We start from the raw sequence: 23,466 nt of genomic DNA on the forward strand, positions 1-23,466 counted from the left end.
TTGCCAAGTGTATGTATTCAATTCATTTCAAACGTGTTAGATATCATGTGAAGAATCTTAAAATGAGAATTATTTGCACAAGTTTATTGACTGGTATTTATTAATAAACAAATTAAGTGTACTTTCTATTCTTTTTAAAAGTAATGGCTTTATACTAATTAGATACCTCATCTGAAAGTAGTAAGAAATGCACAAAGGCTTCACCTTGGAGTCGATATAAAAGTCTTTTGTGATTTTTAAGAGTTATTTTTGGAGTATTAATTTGAAAGTCGTTAGAGATGAATATGGATTTCATTTGAATAATATAAAACATTATACAACTTTAAAATCACCATTATACCAGAATTAATATCATATAGGCCAGACGCGCGTTCCGTCACGCTCGAATGTTTAGAATGGCCAAATAAAGTACGAAGTTGAAGAACATTCAGAACCCATATTTCCGAAAGGTTATTCCCAATACCGCTAAGGTAATCTATTCCTGTGGTAGAAAAACCTTCAGAAAGTTTTGTAGAGTCGTTAGAATGATTAGAGACAGCATCTGAAAGTCCGTAAAAAATGAATAGAGACTTCATCTAAAAGCACAATCTCTACAATTAAATAGAGACTCTGTTAGAAATTAAAAGAGAGACACCATACATCACACCGTTGTTTTTGGTATTTTGAACGAATTTAAAATGCCAAATTCTTCAAAGTACATTTTCGAAATATTAATTGATTGGTTTTGAACAAACGCATTCTATCAATTGTTTCATTTATCATGTTCATGTATAAGGAGGACATTGTTTGCACAAATAAGAGATACAAACATATTACAAAAATTCATAAAGAGGGCTAATGTTTTAGTTGAAAATGAAAGAAGGTTACACCAACCATGCAATGAAACAGAACAACAAACAACAAAAAGAACAATAAGAAAAAAAAACTAATTGTCTTTTTTTAATGATAAGTAGATAAGTATATACAATCTCTCTATTTGAACATTTTTTGAAAATATTTTGCCATTACTATACGAAGAAACATTTTATTGTAAATATAAAGCAAAGCTTACAAACAACTATTTAAACATACTTTTGTCACTAATGACGTCGACAATTGGATGTTTCTGTCTTTTGTTATTGTGCTGTTGTAAATTATTGTATTCATGTTTTTCTTTTTTTTGCTAATCAAAGCTTTCTCTTTATGCCAATTAGGTTAATTTTCTTTGTTGACATATTTGTTATTAAGTGATTGAGATGATAACACAATGTTGACTGCTATACCCCTGCTTTTGATTTGTTTACCTACTTTGTTCACGCATTGTTAATATAATAAATTTTCGGCAACTGTCATACAAGTGAGAGGTTTAGCTAGCTACAAAACCAGAATCCATTACTTTTTACATAAGAAAATGTCTATACCAAGTCAGAAATATGACTTCGTTTGATTTATTTCAGCTTATGATTTTGCCATTTATAAGGGAATTTCCGTTTATTCTCCTCGAAGATCTTATTAGTAATTACCCTATTTGAATGAGGTAAATATTTGTTTGGCCTCAGTTAATATCAGTCTTTCAGAAGTCAATTGTAACACACATTGATCGAAATAAAAGGTTAATTGTTTAATTCCGTAATTCGAGAAAAAAAAAAAGTGTTTTAATTATAATCATTTACTCAAACCAATTGTACATAAAACTTTACATGTAAATGCGGGTGAAGTTTTGCGCAGTGAATATCATTTTTATTCAAGTGAATATACTGCTCTCTTTGATATCTAATTCGTATGGATAACAGGGGCGTAGCTATACCGTCGTCACTTAAGACACGTGCCTACACATAATTGTTTTCACAAATATTTGTTTTATTAAAGAATACAAAAAACTAACGTTATAAGTGTAAGCAGGTGAAGTCGTCATCACTATATAATTACCGAATGTCATTTGAACACTAGCCTATCATCCGTCGTGAATAGAATAGTGTACGTTGACGTCTTTAATTACGGTGTACATTGAACTTTAATTAAACTGTAAACCAATTTGTACAAATAAAGATATAGCAACCTTAAGCCAAATTAATTGATGAAAACTATTACCATTGGTTTTCTTGTAAGGGTTCGGCCTCATTTATGTTACATTTGTAATCATTATGTAATAAGTTAAAATTCATTGAATTTTCTTTTCACTAAATGTTAACAGATGTACAAGGAGAGGAAGTAACAGATGTACTTAACATAATTGATCATATATTGCGATAGAGTCATGAACTCTTACGGTCATACATTCTTATATTCATGCAGATCGTAACGCTACAAATTTTGTCTTTATAAGTTTAACCAGATTGTAACTTTGTGAACGGCGGCTTGTCATGTTGTTATTACAAATTTTGATATGTTCATGTAATGACACATTTCAGGACACTAATAAGTCAAAAGCCTGCAATTCAGTAGACTTTGCGTTTGGTTTCTGTCAGTCATGTTCGTATTTTGGCTTTTCTCTTTTGAATCATTCTGCTTTTTGTCGTGTTAGACTTTTTAAGCTAACAATACGTTGTGGGGTTTGTTCTGGTTGAATGCCGTGTTGTCACTTTTAGATTCTTACATTAACAATGTAATCGCATTTCGTTATCATACTTCCGCTAAACGAATTGAATCTTGAGCAATCCCTTCTAAACCAATTAATTAATTCCAACTAAACCTTCACACAATCTTTATAACGTCATGTGGTTGTGTCTATCCTAGTTTTATGTTTTGACCAGGATGCATTTTGGGGATTCCTATACCAAAACAATGACTTTTTAATTTTATATTATACTAGAACACACCCGTGATATCACGGGTCCGTGACTGAATTAAAGTATATAACTATGCGCAAGCCTTATTTTAGTATTAGTATTGTCATCTGATAAAGTCATGCCGATTATAAGATACACAGTTTTTTCTCTGCTTTCAAGTCTTTCTGTTTGAACCCGTCGAACTTGAACTTATCAATTATTGGTAATATTAGGTCCTGGAATGGAGTATTTTTTAATCAACAGCATTGTCCTATATAAGTTATAAGTAAAGTTGAATTCTTTGCTTCGCTGTTTTACGTCATGCCCACTAACAAATTGAAAATTGTACCTATACGCCTTATTTTTAGTCCAGATTTTTAGTATTCGTATTGTTATCTTAGAAAGTCTAACTGATTAAAATACGACAATAGGTAACAATTTGACAATTCAGTAGTGTCAACCCTGTGGTTATGACCCGTGTATATAGCATATTAATCCTGAATACAACGTTTGGTGGTGCGCCTGTCAGATGCGGAACGTACAGATAAGGTAATAGGTAACAGGTGAATATACTATTGGTATCGGTAGCGGACTCAACCCAGAACTTCTTCATTATTGGCAATATTAATTACGTGGAAAACAAAAGGGCCTGCAGTGGTATAATTTTTAATCTACACCTTTGTACTATATTAGTTATATATAAAGTTGAATTCTGTGATTCGTCGTTTTTACGTGATGACGGCTGACAAATTGGACCTCGTAATTTTAGTATTATAGATAGATGAATATCACAAAGCGGAAATACTATAAAACCACTGAATTATTTATTTCAAGCTTTAAACGGGTACTTCATCACCCAATGCCATTGTGTTCCTCCTATTGTACTTGTTATCAGAATAATTTTGTTAGTCCACTTAACAAATATTGAAAGTCCTTTCTTATTGAAGAGATGGCAATCTGCAAAACGCAACTACCCTAAAGCTGAACTAACTTCAGAATAACAGCTTGATAATATGATGACATTTGTTTTTGAATATTTATTTTAGACCATTTATTGGATTACAATCAAATATTTTCTTCATGTCATATTTCAATTATGCACCTCGTATTTTACTTTTTGTTTTTGTCAAACTAATATGAGGTCCGCTCCCCGATTGTTTCCCCCTTTTACATTATATGGGGTGAAACATGCCCTATTCGCATTTTCTTTACTTATTAATGGATTTCTATGAAATGTTCTTGGGTTCGTCATGACATATAATTTAGGTGCGCACCTCCGGATTTACTATTTGTTTTTTTGTGGTTTCCGAAAAATAAAAATGGACATTTCAATTTCGTTAATGTGGTTATCTGTACCCCTATTTTGACACCTCTACCTGTCATGTCTGTTTTGTTAACGCATCGTTGTAAATATAATGAAAATTGATGCGACTGTCATACAAGTGAGAGTTTTAGCGCTAAAAAAAACAGGTTCAATCCATCATTTTCTACATTTGTTGTACCATGTCAGGAAAATGACAGTTATTGTCCATTTGTTTAAAGTGTGTTATCATTTGATTATGGGACTTTCCGTTTTGATCTTTTCTCGGAGTTCAGTATTTTGGTGATTTTTCCCCCATCCGTATCTCCTTCTTAACTAGCGAGTTAATTTCAATCAAACTTTAACGGAATGTTAAGACGTAACTAAACTCATAAAAGAAATTAGGAACACCATTCTGCATTTAGGCGCGCATGTTTTCTTTACACTAAATGATTCACCAGAGACGCTGGAAAAAGATAAAAAGGCCAACTATAGTCCGATGTTGAAAAGCTTTAACCATCGATAACTCGAAAGGTTTGCTTAGAGTGACGACTATTTGATATTCAGAGGGGTGCAGAAGTTTTTGCGGCTGGAGTTTAGTCATTGTCATCAGTTGCACTCCATACTGATACTTTGTCTTGGTTTTGCTCCCATGGATTGTTTTGTTAGTAGTTATTTTCTGCATATTATGTTGGATAATATTCATTTTCGTCCTGTTTTGGGTCAGATTATTTCTTCTCATCTCATTCCAGCCGTGATAATCATTTTCATAATCGCCAACCTAATATATTAAAAGATCCCCTCATGCTATTTCGATCCCTTGTTTACTTTCTGATCAGAATCGTTGCTTTTGTTCCTTTACCATAATACCATGAGGGTTATCATCCCCATCCACAGCTTCCTCTAAACCAGTTCTTGTAGCTTTTATAAACTTCAAAGTAAGTTATATGATGGTATTTGTGTTTGATCATTTATTTTAAAAATGAACTCGTTCCACTTCCGATATAAGCATCAAATATTACCGCCATTGAGTCATCATGACATACTTCTATACGACTGACAAATGCAGAGGATATACATAAAGTACACCAACATGAAGTAATGATTAATTATTTCCTGATATTGATGCTAAACAGATATTGCTGATTTATTGACATCATCTGTATTGCTATGTCAAGTAATATCTAATATGGCTTTATTGAAATCAGTTAGCAGTTTACGAAAGTTCTTTTAACTTATTTGTACAAATACTTTCAACAAGAGTTCACACGCTGAAATGTCTCGCGTTCTTTACGAAACATTGATATTATGTTGATAGTCCTAAATATAAAGCTTTACTACAACTATCACATAAACTTTACATGATCCAAGAAAATGTTGTCAATGTCATATAAACCAAACAAGGAACACATGTACACCTAACAATCATTCAATACGCTAAATATAATTGACCTATCGCTTATAGTTTCTAAGAAACAGACTTAACCATGAAAACTAAACATTGACCAATGAACCATACAAATAGGTGAAAGTCAGATGAACCAAACCAGGCAGACATGTACAGCTTACAATTCTTCCATATAACAAATACAGTTGACCTATTACTTTAAGAAAAACTTACCACAAAAACTAACACTAAGTAATGAATCGTGAAAATAAGGTCAAGGTCAAATAAAACCTGCGAGACTGACATGCACATAACAAAATATTTACATACACCAAATATAGTTGACCTATTGCATATAGCAAAAATAACAAATCTCACAAAAATTTAACGTTTACCACTGAACCATGAGGTGAAGGTCGATGACAACTGCCAGCTCGTCATATACAACTTACAATCATTCCATACACCAAATAAAGTAAACCTATTGCATACAGTATAAGAAAAAGACCAAAAAATAATAAATTGCTTCGCTGAGCGCAACCTGATATGACAAGCAGAGGTCAAACCCTTAAAAGTTGGGGCAAATTTGGACACAATATTTAAGCTTGTTTTTGACATAATATAGGTTTCTGACACAAAACAAGTGTGGTCAAAGACCCTGTTTAGGCCCCTAATTACTACATGTTTGGAGCAATTAACCCCAAACTCAATCCAAACCTTTCCTTTGTTATATGGGACATTGAGGTACAATTTCAGAGAGATACATATACTTATACACAAGTTATTGTCTGGAAACTAGAGTAATGCTGGTTTTTGGACACTGTTTGGCCCTAAATTCCTAAACTGTTGGCCCCATAAACCTTAAAGTTAATCACAAACCTTCTACTTGTGGTATTACACATTGTGGTATAAATTCAGAGCAATCGAAATATTTATACACAAGTTATTTTTTCTGAATTTGAAAAATGCTTGTTTTGGGCTCCTAATTCCTTAACGGTTTGGGAACCTCATCCCAAAATCAATTCACACATTCCTTTTGTGGTATTGAACCTTCTGAAAAAAAATTCATAAAGATCTATTCACTGAAACTAAAGTTATTGTACTTAAACCAATGTGTCTTAGGACGACGATGACGAATACAATGACATCATACCATTATACGATCCAATTTTTTTTTTTGAGATCGTATAAAAACTTAACTATAACCACTGAACCATGAAAATGAGGTCAAGGTCAGATGTACATCTTACAATCATTCCATACACGGAATATACTTGATCTATTGCTTGAAGTATCTGAGATATGGACTTGACCCCCAAAACATAACCTTGTTCCCTGATCCATGAAATGAGGTTGAGGTCAAGTGTAAACTTTCTGACGACCATGAGGACCTTGCAAGGTAGGAAGATACCAAATAAATTTATCCTATTACTAATAAGACAGAAATTAACATAACAAAAAAATACTGTTTTTTTTAAAAGTAGTCACTGAACCATGAAAATGAGGTCAAGATCAATGGACATGTGACAGACAGAAACTTCGTAATAAGAGGCATCTATGTACAGAGAAATGAAACATCAGGTCGTCTACCTTCTAAAATATTAACCTTTTTCAGTATCTCTATATTGAGCTTTCTGCAACAAAAGTCGAAGGCTCGACAAATATGAACTAATCAAGCAAGTCATTCCATAAACAATCAAATAAACCTAGTCAATAACTGTTTGGCTTATGTAAATGCTATCCTTATGGTAAGTGATAGTGATACATGTGCAAGTCATTGCCTTTGATCAAGAGACATGTAATACAATTGTTTTATTTGTCTTCTGCTTTTATTATGCAGCATACTTTTATGATTTTGCTTCATTGTATATATTGCAGATGTTTTATATAAATTATCTTGAGTCCTAAGAGCTCAGGTTAGATTTTGTTTTGAGTATATGTACTGACTAAGAAAAAATTACTTACTGATTGTTTAAATATAGAAAATGTTTTTCTTTTTACAAATATGCAATAACAACAACAAAAAGTTACCAATTACAAAAACAAATATTTAGGAATTTTTATGGAAGATTTTACTTTTTGAAGAAATGTTCAGGTACAACCAAACATAATAAAATTAAAATATGGATGCATAAAACAACCTATCACTATTAAATTGCTGACCAAATATGAAGCGGTTCTAATCAAAAATATTGTAGAAAAGTGTGATGGAAATATTTGTCTAATGAAGGGGAATGGTATTAATTAACTTATGTTGCTTAACTATAGTAAGGGTTTTTTTTGTGTGTGTTTTTTTTGGTTTTTGGATTGACTTTTTTTGTAGCCTACAGTTCTGGATTTTGTTTTGTAGCCCCATTGGTATCTATGCCACTTTTGTCACACAAAAAAATAATAAGTACATTAAAGCAATGGTTTATTATTAAGTATAAATATATTTAAAGTAGTAAAAAACATCTAAAAATTTGGAAACAAACTAAAATACATTCGTAAACTACCCAAGAACTCAAATGCAATCTGCTTTTTATTTCATAAAATACATAACAATATATCATAATTAAGAGGTAGTAAAACAAAACAATTGTCTACATGCATCATCATTTTTCACCTATTTAAAATCAACAAAAAGAGGTAGATACAAACAATTTGTGAGAAAAATATTTACCCTATCTTTGTTATTTAATGCAAATCCATTTAAAACATTGATAAATCCCTTGAAAGATTACATTGGTGGCTTACAAAAGGATAATTTTCAAAGGACAAGGTTCACTTATAGCACAAAATGGCCTTAAATATCAACTTCATCATAAAACACCAAAAAGGTCTCAATTTGGTTCGTAAATGGGTCTATTTCAAAAATGTAAATGCTAAATATATCAATTCCATTCATAAGAGTACATAATATTCTCCAATGTAAGCAGATTTTGGACATTTTATCAAAATATGATGATTTTGTGAATTTTTCAGACCTAAAAGCTTTATAAACACCTTGGCCGCCACCTACGATCCAAAATGTGTTGTAACCAATTGTTTCCAATTTTGATATAGATTTCATAAATATAAAAACTTTTTGGATCGTAGATGGCGGCCAATGTAAGTTATGCCAAAAACAATTAAAATTATAGGAAAAAAGTACTCAAATTGACCTTTTAATACAAATTATATTTATTTAAGGGGTCATAGCTCCATAAATTGTAAAGGAATGTGCCAGAAAAATTATTTTTGTCTTTATAGTACTATCACAAGTATTTTTATGTGAAATTTGTAATTGTTTGGCCCGTTTTAAAAACATAAAAAATTCAGGGCCAAATTGAACCCTTCTCCTTTAAATTATAAAAACTATTGAAAGTTATCAAACACAATTGCATTTTTCTTCTTTTTTCCATAATAGAATGAAAAAAAAAATCATTTTTAGTTTAATCAAATAATATATGGATGTATTGATATAATGAAAAAAATATGTTATTCAGTCTTTCAGGAAATTTACTTTCTTATATTAATATTCAACAAAATTAAAATCATTACAAAAAGAAAACTCAAGATAAGAACCTTCATGCAGCTCTTACAATTGAACAATATTAAATTGCTCTTATGCTTACATCATCAATAAATAAATATGAAGTAATTTCTCATCATTTTAGTATAGAAAAGTCATATGTTATGTCACTGAACAATCTTATTAGAATTCTAATTCTTGGTACTTCAGTCTTGCTCCTCATTTTTGCTTTGTTGTTTATGCGGCATGTAAACAAGCCAAAAAGAAATATTTGCAAGTGTAAAGAATGTATTTTTAATTAGACTGCACTGTGATGGAATAACTATGTCAAAATTGGTAAATAAGATTTCACAAATTATATATTTTGTTAACCAAAAAGAAATTTAAATCTCATTAACATCTTTGTATAGGACATCATTGAGCTTAAATTCTCTTTTTTGTGAGACAATTATCAAGACCTGATGTTAATGACAAGGTCATAAAATGAGGTCATTTGCAGATTGCCTGAAGGAAATATGCAAGACAAAATGAAAAGATACAACATATTGATATAGCTCTATTTCCAATATTACTTTTTGTATTTCTCAAATTCAATGCAATTTATAAAACTTCAAATTATTGCTTCCTATCTAAAAATAAAACTTAATAAATAGTTTCTAAGCTATTAGAATAAACATTGATAAATAAAAAATATAAATAATTCTATATTTAAAAAAAGCGTAAATAATAAAGCTATAAATTATAAAGCAATAAATAAGCTGTGCATTAAAAACATATGTAACTTATATATTTTTATCTAATTCATGCATTACATTCTAAGTGACAAAAAACAAAACTAAGCGCTAAAACTAAAACAAGAAAAAAAAAACCAAGAAAGTTGATTGATATATGAAATAAAATGTTTGTTTTCTCTTATTTGGAATCAAAGGAAATAAACCTTTCCCCAGAATCAGTTGGTCTTTACCTAAATATTTGATTTTTAGCAAATTGAACTGTCCCATTGAATAAAAGCCAAATATATAAAGTGTTTTTTTGTTGTTGAGATTATTGAAAAAAATTGGCTAGTTTTCACAAAAATAATAACTCACATATTTCAATTTTTAGTATGTATCATTTGATAGCAATTTGAGTATGATACATTATCTGAATTCATAATAACTAAAACCACATTTGTGCATTGTTCAAAATCATAGAAACAAATGCATGCATACAATTCTAAATTCACAGCTTACTGTTAAGGTAGACTGATTGATTGTATTATATTTTCAAAACAATCAGCAGCAAATATTTCATGCATATTTAGGACCAAAAAAAATATTATCAACAATTTTAATATTGGTTAAGGTGATTTTATTACTTGTTGAGCAAGCACCAATACTATATTTTTTTCTATTTAAATGATGATAGACAAAAACCAAAAAAAATAGGTTGACAGTTTTATAAGTTAAATAAGTATAAATCATTGTGTATGAATGTGACAGCGAATCAGGTTTTCTGTATTTTTAAGGCACTTTCAGGCTTTCTTTTTTATCTTTCACACTATGTGTCTACTTTTCAAATTGTCAAACAGATCAAAATTTGAAGAGCATTCGTTGAACAGTTCATAGATTTTTATATGGAAATAACACAAACAACAATTTTAAAATCTATCAAGGACTGTCCCTCTTGAACATTATAAAAGCAAAACCTTCTTTTATCAAACTTGACCTAAATTTTGTTATCAGTAACAATAGTAACAATACATGTATTAAAATTTAAAAAGCAACTGAATGAATGGTTCATTTTAAGAATTATCAAATATCAAGACAGATAACTCTGTATCCCAATAAAGTTTATATTGCATTGAAACTGTTGGTAGGTCAATGCATGACAACAACTAATTCTTTCCTCGTCACAATTTAAAAAAAAATCATAGTAACATAACTTACTATTAAACAAGTAGTACTTAAATAACTATCAAGCCTTTAAAAAGTACTAAATAACATGGACTGGAGTTTAGATTTAATTGAGAAATAACAACTATCTTAACTTATATTTAAGGCACAGGAGTTTACAAATTATTGTTATGATTGGACATAAGCGGTGTTAAGTACACTTTTAAAAAAAAAAAATAATGGAAATTTTATAAAATAGGATTGTATTTGTTGTATGCTTATAAAAAATATAATAAAAAAAATAATGCTTTGAATGATTGATTTTTGGTGGTTAAGGTGGTACCTAACACTACAGGGAGATAACTCTGTAAAATCAGCTTAACGTTTTAATTACGTTGTGTTGTTAAGGGAATATTACGCTTCTCAATGATCAAAATAAGTGATTGTCAAACTGCTATATAACCAGTGTAATTTTTCTGATAAAACGGTTGGTTCCAATTTTTTGAAATATTTATATTTTTGTAAAAGGGTCAAAGTAAATACTTTGTCGAAATTTTAAGAAAAGTAAACGAGCCAAATAAATTTTAGTCAAGGTGTTGGGTACCATGTGCACCTTAATGCCAATTTAAGCAGTCTAAACATCTTTAATTACATGCAAGGCCAGGAGTTTACAAAATATATTAGGCTCACCTATACATAGCTAATACCAGTGCTATTTGTATACAGTGCAAATAAAAAGGAAAATGTTATAATCAATATGATTGCCTGCTTTTAGAAATGTACATCCAGTATATAGTTTGAGTCAAAAAGGTTGTGTTTATACATAAAAAATCATCTGTTAGTAGAAATTTCTTTCTTCATTTACCTGTAAGACATGTAAGATCGTTGTGGGGCTTATATGGAAGGATCCTATCCTTTTTAGCCCAATTCAGTGTACAATACTTAATAATTTTTTATAACAATAAAACAATAGGGAAAATTAAAACAAACATACATACAAATATAAAATATTAAAATAACAGACTATATCTTAACATGGAATGACAACATATCAACAATACAAATATAATAAATTACTAAACAGTAACAAATCAAAATCACCCTAATTAATCCTAATCATAATTTATATCATTATTTTTTCACCCATTGTAGAATTAAACAAAATTTATGATATATGCTGAAATTTTAAATAAGTAAATGCTTATAGATTTCATTTATGTCTTTTTCCAATTGATAATGTAGAATACATCAAAATAAGTTTTTTTCAAATATTTTAACTCAGTTTGCTTTAAAAATTCAAATCACATAATTTCCACAGACTTAAGAATGCTTTATATATACATATATATATATTTATATTTCATATCTATATTTAGATACATTTATGGTTAAATGCATCAAATTGTTTCATTGTTTATAAGTAAGGCAAGACATGTTAACAACTTGACTAGTCTTTTGACAAAAACTCTAGCAAATTACCTAGAAAGAAAATGCAAATTCTATTTCTGTCAAGAGACAATCTTGACATAACATATAACAACACATTTTTGCAAAGTTAATAAATATTCTAATTTTAAGGTAAAAATACAACAAACAATTCATTGCACATGTACATGATGTATGTAATACAATCTTAAATATAATCTGAAAAATAATCAAAAACAAATAAATTTGTAAAATGAAAATCTTAATAATTTACATAACAATTATAATAATTAAACAGATTATTTGAAATAACAGCTTTGTACAATAGTATCCTTTGTAAAAGTTTGGTTAATTGGCTTGTCAAATTTCTTCAGAAGTTTGCCAATGCATTGCAATTAAAACTGTCATATCATTAATGTCTGTTATCCGGTCAAATTAAGAATTCTTCATAATTAGATAGTAAAACTAAAAGAAAGCAATCTATGTTGCTTTATTGTCTAAAGTAGACCTCAAAATTCCAAGTCTGATTTTTGAGATATTGTTTTAATTCGTCTCTTTTGGAATAGATTCCATTCTATTGATGTTTTTTTTATCATCAATCTTTTATCTTAGCACTACTTTCATGCTATTGTCAGAATGTGAAGGATACACATTTCGATATCTTATAATCGTTGTTTTTTCCCAAATCATCTTTGCTTGGAGTTATCATTTCGTTGTTTCAGACTTTCAACTTGACAATATTACCACCAAAAAACATGTCACAGGATATCAGTATTAAAATCCTCAAATCCTTTCTTACAAATGACATCATAGTCAAAGTGTGTAATCAAGTCAGGTCTAACACTTAGATTTTCTAAGTGCTTTTATTCCCCATGGTTAAAAAAAATAATCAATAATGGAATCATTTATTCTAAACAAAAAAATAATTTGGTGAATTTACACACATGTCTAATTTATAACCAAAATGTGCATTTTTAGCCTTTTCCCTAGTTTAATGCTTATGGCTTAAAATGCTGTTTATTGTTTTTTTAAAAACATCTCTGTTTTTACAGAATCTACACAGATTCAACCTTCATATATAACAACAAAATAACAAAACTACTCATAAAATCTAGATGTTGATCAAAGAAGCATAACATACTGTCCTAACCACACAAATCATATTGTTTAGTGAAGTAAGACAAGGGTGCACAATTCTTTTTTTTTTTGTAATTTTCCGCCACTTTCAACTTTATACCCCTTTTTCGTCCCAAAATCCAACTTTTTGTTAACCCCTATATGCCTATCTCTATTTTTTACCCCCTTTCTCCCAAAAGCATGTCATGCCTCTCATATATACCGTGTCTTATATTTCCTTATCTGCTTTAGGCTAAACAAAAACATTTCATTACAATTATGCAACCAATTCAGTCCAGCACCTTACAGAAATCACATGTTAAGTTCCCTGATTATTTAAACAGGGTCCATTTTATGAAGTTCATCACTGCTAGATCTTTTTCTTCTTTGGAATAACAAACTGGTAGGGGATTTCAGTTTATCAAAGAATGAAGCACCAGGACTGCGCTTAGAACTTGATTCAGTGCTGCCATCTATTAGTGGAGAAGATTCGTCTGTATTCTCTGCAATAGGTGCTGAAGTCACAGTTGCATAAGTATTATCACTTCCAACACGTCGTGGTCGGAAGAACCCCATGCTTGAACGATTTGAGGGACCATGATACGTATAGGTATAATGTTTTGGAAATGTTGGTGAAAAAACTGAATCAGGTTCGGCAAAAAATTCAGGAGGAAGCTGTCTAGACAATGCCTGAATTAAAAATTCAACAGTGCGTTAAAAACACAAAAAGAAATATGAATACTGCTAATATTAATGAACATATAATTTTTCTGCATTTGAAATGTTGTAAGTTTATAATAAATGTATTTTTGAATATATTGCCATTAAAAAAAAGCCTGCATGTACCATTTAAATATGATCACCCTTTGAATCATTGAGTATAAAAAGATAATGCATTCAATTTGAACAAATTCAATATTAATATAAAAAAAAAAAAAAAAAAGAAAAAAAAAAAGAAGAATGCATGTATTGTCTTCTTGCTAAGCATATCCAATTTATTCAAGTTATTGATAAAATGTAAGTAGGTGTCCTACAAATCACACTTTCGAATTTGTAACTATCATGTTGCAGACTAAATATAAAGTCAAACTGTTTAGTAGTTTTTGAGAAAAAAAAAGTGTGACAAAAATAGTTGTTTTCTTCCAACTTGTTGAAAAATTCAAAGTATTGGCCAACAAGAAATAATTGTCCCCCACAGCACCAAAAGTTGCACAAACATTACAACTCATCCTTTTCCTATTGACAAAATATGAAGTCTGCACTAATATCAAGAGACATAAATGCACAAGTAACTGAATTTCCTAAAGCATGAAATATTGTGATTCATATATTAATGACCAGCCTTGTTGTTTACATGGTGACCAAAGTGGTGTTTTCTAGAGGAGGGTAAGATTAGGTCTCATTGGAATTCCAGAGAAAATAAATGCAAAATCACAAGTTCTTGTAAAAGTAACTTGTCCTTTCACCCATCACTACATAATTTCATCCAGGATTCCTGAATTCCTGATAATCTAACTAACTTTTCATAAAATTTCTGCCAATTAAATGACTTATCCTCAAATGTCCAAAAAAAGTTCCTTTGGCAAGTTTTTAAACATAATATAATTATACATAGTATTTATTATAATGGACCTAAACCTCAAGGGTAAAAATAAGCTAAGAAACTTCACTGATGAATTGTTCACTAGCAAGTGAATAATTCAACCTCATTGATTCCCTATTCATGTGACTTTCAATTCAATCCCTTAGCTAAAGATGAGTTATGCATGCCTTCAGCTATTAAAAGGAAAAGAATGTCAAGTTCAATATTGAAAATGAAACAAGGAGGAACCATTTGGTTGACTGATTGGACCCACAAAAAATTATTCTTATAAAGGTAAAAACAATGATAAACATACTTTTTAACATGCAATATGAAATCAAACTGACCTAGAAAAATCCTTTATAATTATTCATGTTTATATCAGGTTATATGAGCATCAACAGTCTTGTGAGGTCATCTTTTGGTTAACCAGATGATGTGTAGACAAAAATTCAAACGAAATGTTGATAAATATAATCAAATCTACATTTATCAATTGTTTAATTTAGACTTTGTGTAATATAAAAAGAAGATGTGGTATGATTGCCAATGAGACAACTGTCCATATATGTTTTAGAATTTTATGAATCAAGTATGAGAATTTAAGTCAAATCTATGAACATGAATTCAACAGCTGATGCCTCTTTAAAACATCAAGCTATTTTAAAGTAGGATGTATATTTCAGGTAGACAAAACTAGGTGAGAGTATATATGAGGTCAATTTTTATAAAACTTACATTAGTTCTATTTGAGCCTGGAATACGACTCTGAACATATTGTACTGAACTATCTTGTTCTACAGCCTATAAAAAATAGTGATACATTGTAAATTATTTTCATCAAAACAAAAAAATTGATATATTCCTTTCTTCTTAACAAGTAACATTTTCCTTAGTCAGCAATGGATTGGATACAAATGTACATATTCAATCCTTTCTAAATAATGTTTAAACTTATTACATTGGTACCAAACACCTTGACTAAAATAAGTTTACTAATGATGGGTACTGATCATATCTCATTTTATGCTAACCCCTCAAAAATCAAAAAATATCTAAAAACTTGATAAAAAGAAAATTCCAGACTGAGTAAACTTTTTTTAAATCATAATAGGATATTTCTAAATTGTTATGCAAAACTTTTTTTTCTTGGTTCGATCTACACTTGAATTACCTTACATTCAATGGTCAATACGAAACACTTCTATTATTAGACACCTGTATTGTATTTTTAGCTCAGACGGAATCAATGTGTGATTTGATGGCTGCAAATGAAGTTTACTGGCGACACCAATTGACGCCATCTGAGCTTTAAATACAATACAGTTATCTCCATTCTAACAGAAAACAACATCAAATCATACATTTAAAATTTGTCATACATCGTCTGTGCTTGCACTAATATTTCCATAGCATCAATTGTGAATTGATGCTATGAAAAGTGGTGACGTTATCCAATCAAATTGAACGCTACAAACGATGTTGCATTAAAATTTGATATATTTCTTTTCTGGGGTTTTAAGTTGGTTGGTTTGTTGAGATGTCATTGACATAAAGCTCACTTCATCTATTTTTATTTGTGGCAACTTTTTATGAATTGTAAATTAAGAAATTATTATTATTTTCTATATTGGCTACAGGTATAGGGGGAGGGTTGAGATCTCATAAACATGTTTAACCCCACCACAATTTTGCGCCTGTCCCAAGTCAGGAGCCTCTGGCCTTTGTTAGTCTTGTATGATTTTTAATTTTAGTTTCTTGTGTATAATTCGGAGTTTAGTATGACGTCCATTATCACTGTACTAGTATACATATTTTTTAAGGGGCCAGCTGAAGGACACCTACGGGTGCGGGAGTTTCTCGCTACATTGAAGATCCATTGGTGGCCTTCGGCTGTTGTCTGCTCTATGGTTGGGTTGTTGTCGCTTTGACACATTCCCCATTTCCTTTCTCAATTTTATTGTGTGCATTTATTATTGCAATTTTAAAGAATGGACAAAAATGATAAATAAATAATGCACTATAATTCTCAATTACAATTGTCTGGGTGGCGGGTGCTGACAAAAACTGCCTTCCAACCCCCCCATACATTTTTTTCTGGAATAGCCCTTACAAGAAAAACTGCATACAGATATATGTATCAGATTTCAGAATGCAAGTTCTTTATATCATTGCATACCCCAACCAGTGGCCTTATTCATATTTATAAAAAAAAACACTGAATTTCCAGTATTATTGATATGCACATCAGAAGCTAGTTCCACACAATGTAAATTATATATAACTTGCTAATTTGACTTAAAAAAAGCATGTTTTTATCTGAAATATTTTCCTTTACAACATGAGTTTGAATCTGTTCGTCTAATAAAGAAATTTTATCTGGGAAGTTGATTTAATAACTACATTATTAAAACTTAGGCATATGACAAATGGCCAAACATTTGTAAAAAATTAACCAATGGTGGTATGGGGTAAATGATATTGAGATCATAATAGGGATATATGGAAAGAGGATCCATAACATCACCATAATCCTGCTTGATGCTCTCTCTTATACTTGTTATATTACTCTTTCTCTAATTCTTTGTCGATTTATCCCTTTCTGCACCCATTGTATAAAAAAATTTAATCAACTTGTGGTTCGTTTGATCTCAGTTTTTCATTGGTTAAAATCTGATTATGACGTCGAATTTTCTTGCTTCCCTCTGATGTTCCTATTGTGACGGCACAAAAAAAGGCGATCATGCCTGATGACGTCACATGGAAAGAATAAATCTTTTTGCAGATCATTCGAAAAGAAGGAATAAGTTTGCCTGCATATTGTTTAAAATCATTATTAGAGAAACAGATTTTACCACCAAATCTTGTGTAATACGATATTTATCCACTCTCGACAGTTAAATTTTAAATATTTTAAAAGCTCTATGAGCCTCATGTTTTGAAAATTTAACTGTCTCGAGTAGATAAATATAGTATCACACTCGATGCAGTGGTAGAATCTATATTTATCTACATAAAAAGAAAAAGAGTACCAACCTCAATGATATTTCTAAGACGTTCAACATTTCCTTCACCTTGCTTCTTCTAAAAAATAAATTAATTTTGCATGTTTTTTATTCTGAAATAATAAAGGTGTGGATTTTTACTTGATTACATATATGTGGTGTTCCTTATTTTCAAACCTAAAAAAATTCAATGATGACAAGTTAACTAAACCTCACCGTGGAATGAATTGCCCTGCACTTGCTAACTTGAGCAACATGACTGGTGCCACCTGTGGAGCAGGATCTGCTTACCATTCTGGAGCACCTGAGATCACCCCCAGTTTTTGGTGGTGTTTGTGTTACTCAGTCTTCTGTTTTCTATGTTGTGTTGTGTACTAATAGTGGGTCTCATTGGGGTCTAAGCGTGACGTGGGATTGCCGATTTTTTGTAAGCGTGACATGTGAAAGTCAAATTATTGTGGCATGAAAACGGGAAATGAGGTCTTGCGGGACCCGGGAATTGACAAGAAAATGAGAATTGCTTATGTACTTAGTGTAAGCGGAATACGGGAATCTGACAAAACAGTAAGCGCCGTCCGGGATTGGAACCCCCCCAATGAGACCCCCCTAATAATTGTCTGTTTGTCTTTTTCTTTACTAGCCATGGCACTGTCAGTTTATTTTCGATTTATGAGTTTTAATATCACTCTGGTATCTTTTAAATCTCTTTTTAATAAAATCAAATCAAAACCTCAAGTTTGCTGACATTAACTTGCACCTAATAATAATTGACATATTGATTTAAAATCATATGAAAATAAAAGAAATAAACGAGATGTATTTGTCTTTACATGAATAACCATATAACTGAATAAAAAAAAACATGTACTTCTGATCTGAGAACAGGCAAAATTTACCCTCCTATTTTGATTTTATTAGTCATATTAGAAAATATCATGTTTGGTACCTGATTTACCATATCTGTGGCGTCATCACGACAGTTACAATAGGAAAAAAATATTCCTGAAGTACATTGTATGCGGATAATCAGAAATTGATAAAAACAGAAGTGTTAACAAATATTCAACAAGGGTTTTACAGTTATCCCACAACTATAGACTTTCATTTGTTTGATACCTGAATTACCCAAATATATTACTAGTTGGCAAAGTGACAGCTATGAGTTGGAATTATTTTGTTTAAAGTATGCAGTATTTTCATGTAGGTTTTTTCTGACAAGGTAAGAATTTGATATTCTACACCTTCACAATACACCCAATCTTAGGCTAGTGCTGTAAACAGCATGGATGGAAAAGTCTCAACACTTTATTCCTACCCTCAATTCTTCTAATAGTTTCTTTGCTTCAGCTCCAAAATTCAGAGACTGTTTCCCTTTCAGAGTCACATATGAATCTCTGGCAATCTAAAAAAATATAAATTTGTTTAAGGCTCATCATAACAAATGGACAAATATATAGATAAAGGAAGATGTGGTGTGAGTACCAATGAGACAACTCTCCATCCAAATAACAATTTATAAAAGTAAACCATTATAGGTGTTAATTATTAATGTACGGCCTTCAAAACAGAGCCTTGGCTCACATCGAACAACAAGCTTTAAAGGGCCCCCAGATATGGCTGTATTTACACCTCAAAAACTACCCTGGGTACCGACTTACCTGTGCATTTTGGATACTATAAATTCAGAAATTATTGCATGCATTAATATTGCGATTTTGAAGGAATGGACTTAAATGAGAGATTAATTACTGTGATTTTAGGAAAATATGCATATAAACATGCATCAGATATTAGAATGCAAATTTTTATAATAGCGATACTCATCGAGTCACGTTATTTCGCAGTAATAAAAACCTCACAATAATTTATGAATTTACAGTAGTTTTAAGGCATGACATCAACTAGATATATTAAAGTTAAGGTGGTACCTAACACTACAGGGAGATAACTCTGTAAAATCAGCTAAACATTTTAATTACGTTGTGTTGTTCAGGGAATATTAAGCTTCTCAATGATCAAAATAAGTGTTTGTCAAACTGCTATATAACCAGTGTAATTTTTCTGATAAAATGGTTGGTCCAAATTTTTTGAAACTTTTATATTTTTGTAAAAGGGTCAAAGTAAATACTTCGTCAAAATTTTAAGAAAATTAAACGAGCCAAATTAATTTTAGTTAAAGTGTTGGGTACCACCTTAAATGTATATAGTGTTTCAGAACGATAAAATCTTTTTTGGATTATTATGCTTATTTGTTTCTGTTCCTGCAGAAGGTCAATTAAATTCATCCAAATCTGTCTTAGTTTGCTATTGTATATAGTGTATAAGGATTTCACTTATTCAATTATCTGACTTTGTTCTAATACTTCAATATAACTTATAAACTCATCATAGATACCAGGACCAAAATTTTATATAAACGCCAGACGTGCGTTTCGTCTACAAAAGACTCATCAGTGACGCTTGAATCATAAAATGTTTAAAAGGCCAAATAAAGTACGAAGCTGAATAAAGAGCAGCGAAGACCAAAAATTCCTAAAAGCTTTGCCAACACCAGCCAAGGCAATCCATTCCCGAGGTAGAAAAGAGTTAGTTTTTCAAAAATTCAAAGTTTTGTTAACAGTTAATTTGTAATTATGACCATATCAATGATACTAATAAATAGTGTGTTCAATTATGGAACCAAACAAAATATTTCCCTTCTGACCATTTATAGCGCTGCGATCCAAAAGAAATTGCAGAAAAGAAATAATTCATTTGGTCTTACTATGATTTTATATTGATTTTACTACAGGTTGGCCCTTTATTAAAGCTGATATTTTAACCCTCACTGTTGCTCAAGATAAAATTATTAGCATAAGGCATTAATGTGGTAAAATCAATGAAAATTCAAGCCCGAATGAATTATTTTGCAAGATAAAATTGAGAATGGAAATTGGGGAATGTGTCAAAGAGACAACAACCCGACCAATAAAAATGAACAGCAGAAGGTCACCAACAGGTCTTCAATGTAGCGAGAAATTCCCCCACCCGGAGGCGCCCTTCAGCTGGCCCCTAAACAAATATATACTAGTCCAGTGATAATGAACGCCATACTAATTTCCAAATTGTACACAAGAAACTAAAATTAAAATGATACAAGACTAACAAAGGCCAGAGGCTCCTGACTTGGGACAGGCGCAAAAATGCGGCAGGGTTAAACATGTTTGTGAGATCTCAACCCTCCCCCTATACCTCTAACCAATGTAGAAAAGTAAACGCATAACAATATGCACATTAAAATTCAGTTCAAGAGAAGTCCGAGTCTGATGTCAGAAGATGTAACCAAGAACATAGATGGCAAAATAAAAATAAAAGATAAAAATTGAATCCTTATGAATTATTCCGGGCTATTCCAGAAAAAAATGTATGGGGGTGTTGGAAGGCAGTTTTTGTCAGCACCCACCACCCAGACAATTGTATTTGAGAATTATAGTGTGAAAAGTTGCTCTGATACCCATCACCCATGTATTATTAATATAATGTGCCTTCCAACCCCCCCCATACATTTTTTTCTGGAATAGCCCTGACCTTAAATAAGTACCTTGATGTCATCTTTCCAGAACCCCCTGGCTTCATCTGATACTGAAGTCTGGGGTGCCACTTCTTTTATCTGGAAAAATACGGTTAATTACAGTAATTTCTTTTGTCTGATAAGTTTGCCAACTTTGTTGAAAGTAAAATGAACAAACTCACTGGCCAGTGCTGAATGACAGTACATTTGACATGTTGTAGTTTTAAGAAGACCACAGTTAATCAAATAAAACACAAAATAAAGGTTACTATAAGACGTGTCATGGTACTTTTCTATCCCAAATTCATGTATTTGGTTTTGATGTTATATTTGTTATTCTCAATCAGATTTTGTCTAATGCTTAGTCCGTTGCTGTGTGTGTTACATTTTAATGTTGTGTCGTTGTTCTCCTCTAATATTTAATGTGTTTCCCTCAGTTTTAGTTTGTTACCCCAGATTTTGTTTTTTGTCCATAGATTTATGAGTTTTGAACAGCAGTATACTACTGTTGCCTTTATTTAACAATTCTGAAAAACATACAAAAAGTACACATATTAAATTTTCAGTTTTATAAATATACAGATTTTGCCTTTTTAATTCTTTTTTATAATTGGTATTCTCCCTTAATATTAATGTTTTTTTATTATGTTTTTTATACATCTAGAATTTTAGTCATTGAACAAGTATGAAGATGTAATACCACCAAATCATGGTACGTCACATCCGGTTGTATACGAAAGTAGGTCGAAAAAAATATTCCCTTGAATTTGACAGTTTTATCCTACATTTTATTGCAGTAAAACCATTTCTGTGTCATAAACATATGTCTTGACTATTTCAAAACACCATTATTTTTTTATTTGTGATTTCTAAAGAAAATTTTGCAATCTTGAGGTTACATGGTGACTAAACCTTGTACACAGATAAAATAAGGGGAGAAATTTGATTGGTTAACTCCCAATGATGGTTATTTTTTTATATGCAATGAAATGTCATGTGATTTTTTTTCTATAGAACTGGACAGGATAAAACTTTACTCATGCCAAGTATTTCTTTATTTGAAACAAAGATAAATTCTGCATATTTTTTTGAAAAGTGCAAATTTAACAAAGACTAATAGGGGAAAATCAATGGTGGTATTACACCTATGAAGTCTTTCTGGATGTTCAAAGGGACATAACTCTCAAATTTTAATGCCTGTAGTTTGCTATAATTTTATCTGTCTAATTGTGTTTTTTTTAATTATTCTGTATAAATGAATGAACTTCAAAATCCCTGAGAAATTGTATCCTTGTAATTTCACAATATTGAGTAAAGTAATGGTTTTGCTGATGCAAAGACCAGTAATCATTTAACTAATATTCTTGGAATTGTCAGCTCTACTAGCTGATAAAACATTTTTTTTTTAAAATAATTGTAAGTGTATAAAGGGGGTCTCATTGGGGGGTTCCGATCCCGGATCCCGCTTACTGTTTTGTCAGATTCCCGTATCCCGCTTACACTATGTACGTAAGCAATTCTCATTTTTTTGTCATTTCCCGGGTCCCGCTAGACCTCATTTCCCGTTTTCCCCGACACAATAATTTGACTTTCATGTGTCACGCTTAAAAAAAATCGGCAATCCCGCGTCACACTTAGACCCCAATGAGACCCACTATAAAATCAACAGTACACACGTAAACTTTCTTGACTCTTTTTGATCAGAAATAATTTTGTTAATTTCAAAAATCATTTTGTAATTGGAAAATTTGATGAGCGCAAGGAAAACCACTGACATACCTTGAGGAATATAATTCCTACAAAGAATATACAGAAGATATTAAGTATGGTCAGACTGAGGCTTATACATCCTAAAATGATTGACTCAATCTCCATCTGACAGCTATGGACTGGTTCATATTTATTGTTGAGGTAGGCAGGACAAACAAGAGAAACTGCTGTATTTACAGTCATATTGGCAGTTGTATTCATGGATGCATTCTAAAAT

At 30.9% G+C, this 23,466-nt stretch overlaps 1 protein-coding gene across 2 annotated transcripts in view; it reads right to left on the reverse strand.

Moving 5' to 3' along the window:
- Positions 1–13,152: 13,152 nt before the first annotated feature.
- LOC139515043 (uncharacterized) overlaps positions 13,153–23,466 on the reverse strand; it is a 38,154-nt gene continuing 27,840 nt past the window's right edge. The window contains exons 13-18 of one of the 2 annotated variants that reach the window (XM_071304609.1): positions 23,259–23,459; positions 21,510–21,578; positions 19,245–19,331; positions 17,961–18,008; positions 15,663–15,728; positions 13,153–14,032 (exon numbers count right to left, since the gene is read on the reverse strand). In XM_071304609.1, the coding sequence (XP_071160710.1) occupies positions 13,679–14,032; positions 15,663–15,728; positions 17,961–18,008; positions 19,245–19,331; positions 21,510–21,578; positions 23,259–23,459 (825 nt within the window). In that variant the 3' untranslated portion in view covers positions 13,153–13,678. The remainder of the gene's footprint in view (positions 14,033–15,662; positions 15,729–17,960; positions 18,009–19,244; positions 19,332–21,509; positions 21,579–23,258; positions 23,460–23,466) is intronic. The other variant, XM_071304604.1, reaches the window with a different exon arrangement.

Source organism: Mytilus edulis, chromosome 1 (assembly GCF_963676685.1).
Source record: "Mytilus edulis chromosome 1, xbMytEdul2.2, whole genome shotgun sequence".
Classification (NCBI taxonomy): Eukaryota; Metazoa; Mollusca; class Bivalvia; order Mytilida; family Mytilidae; genus Mytilus; species Mytilus edulis.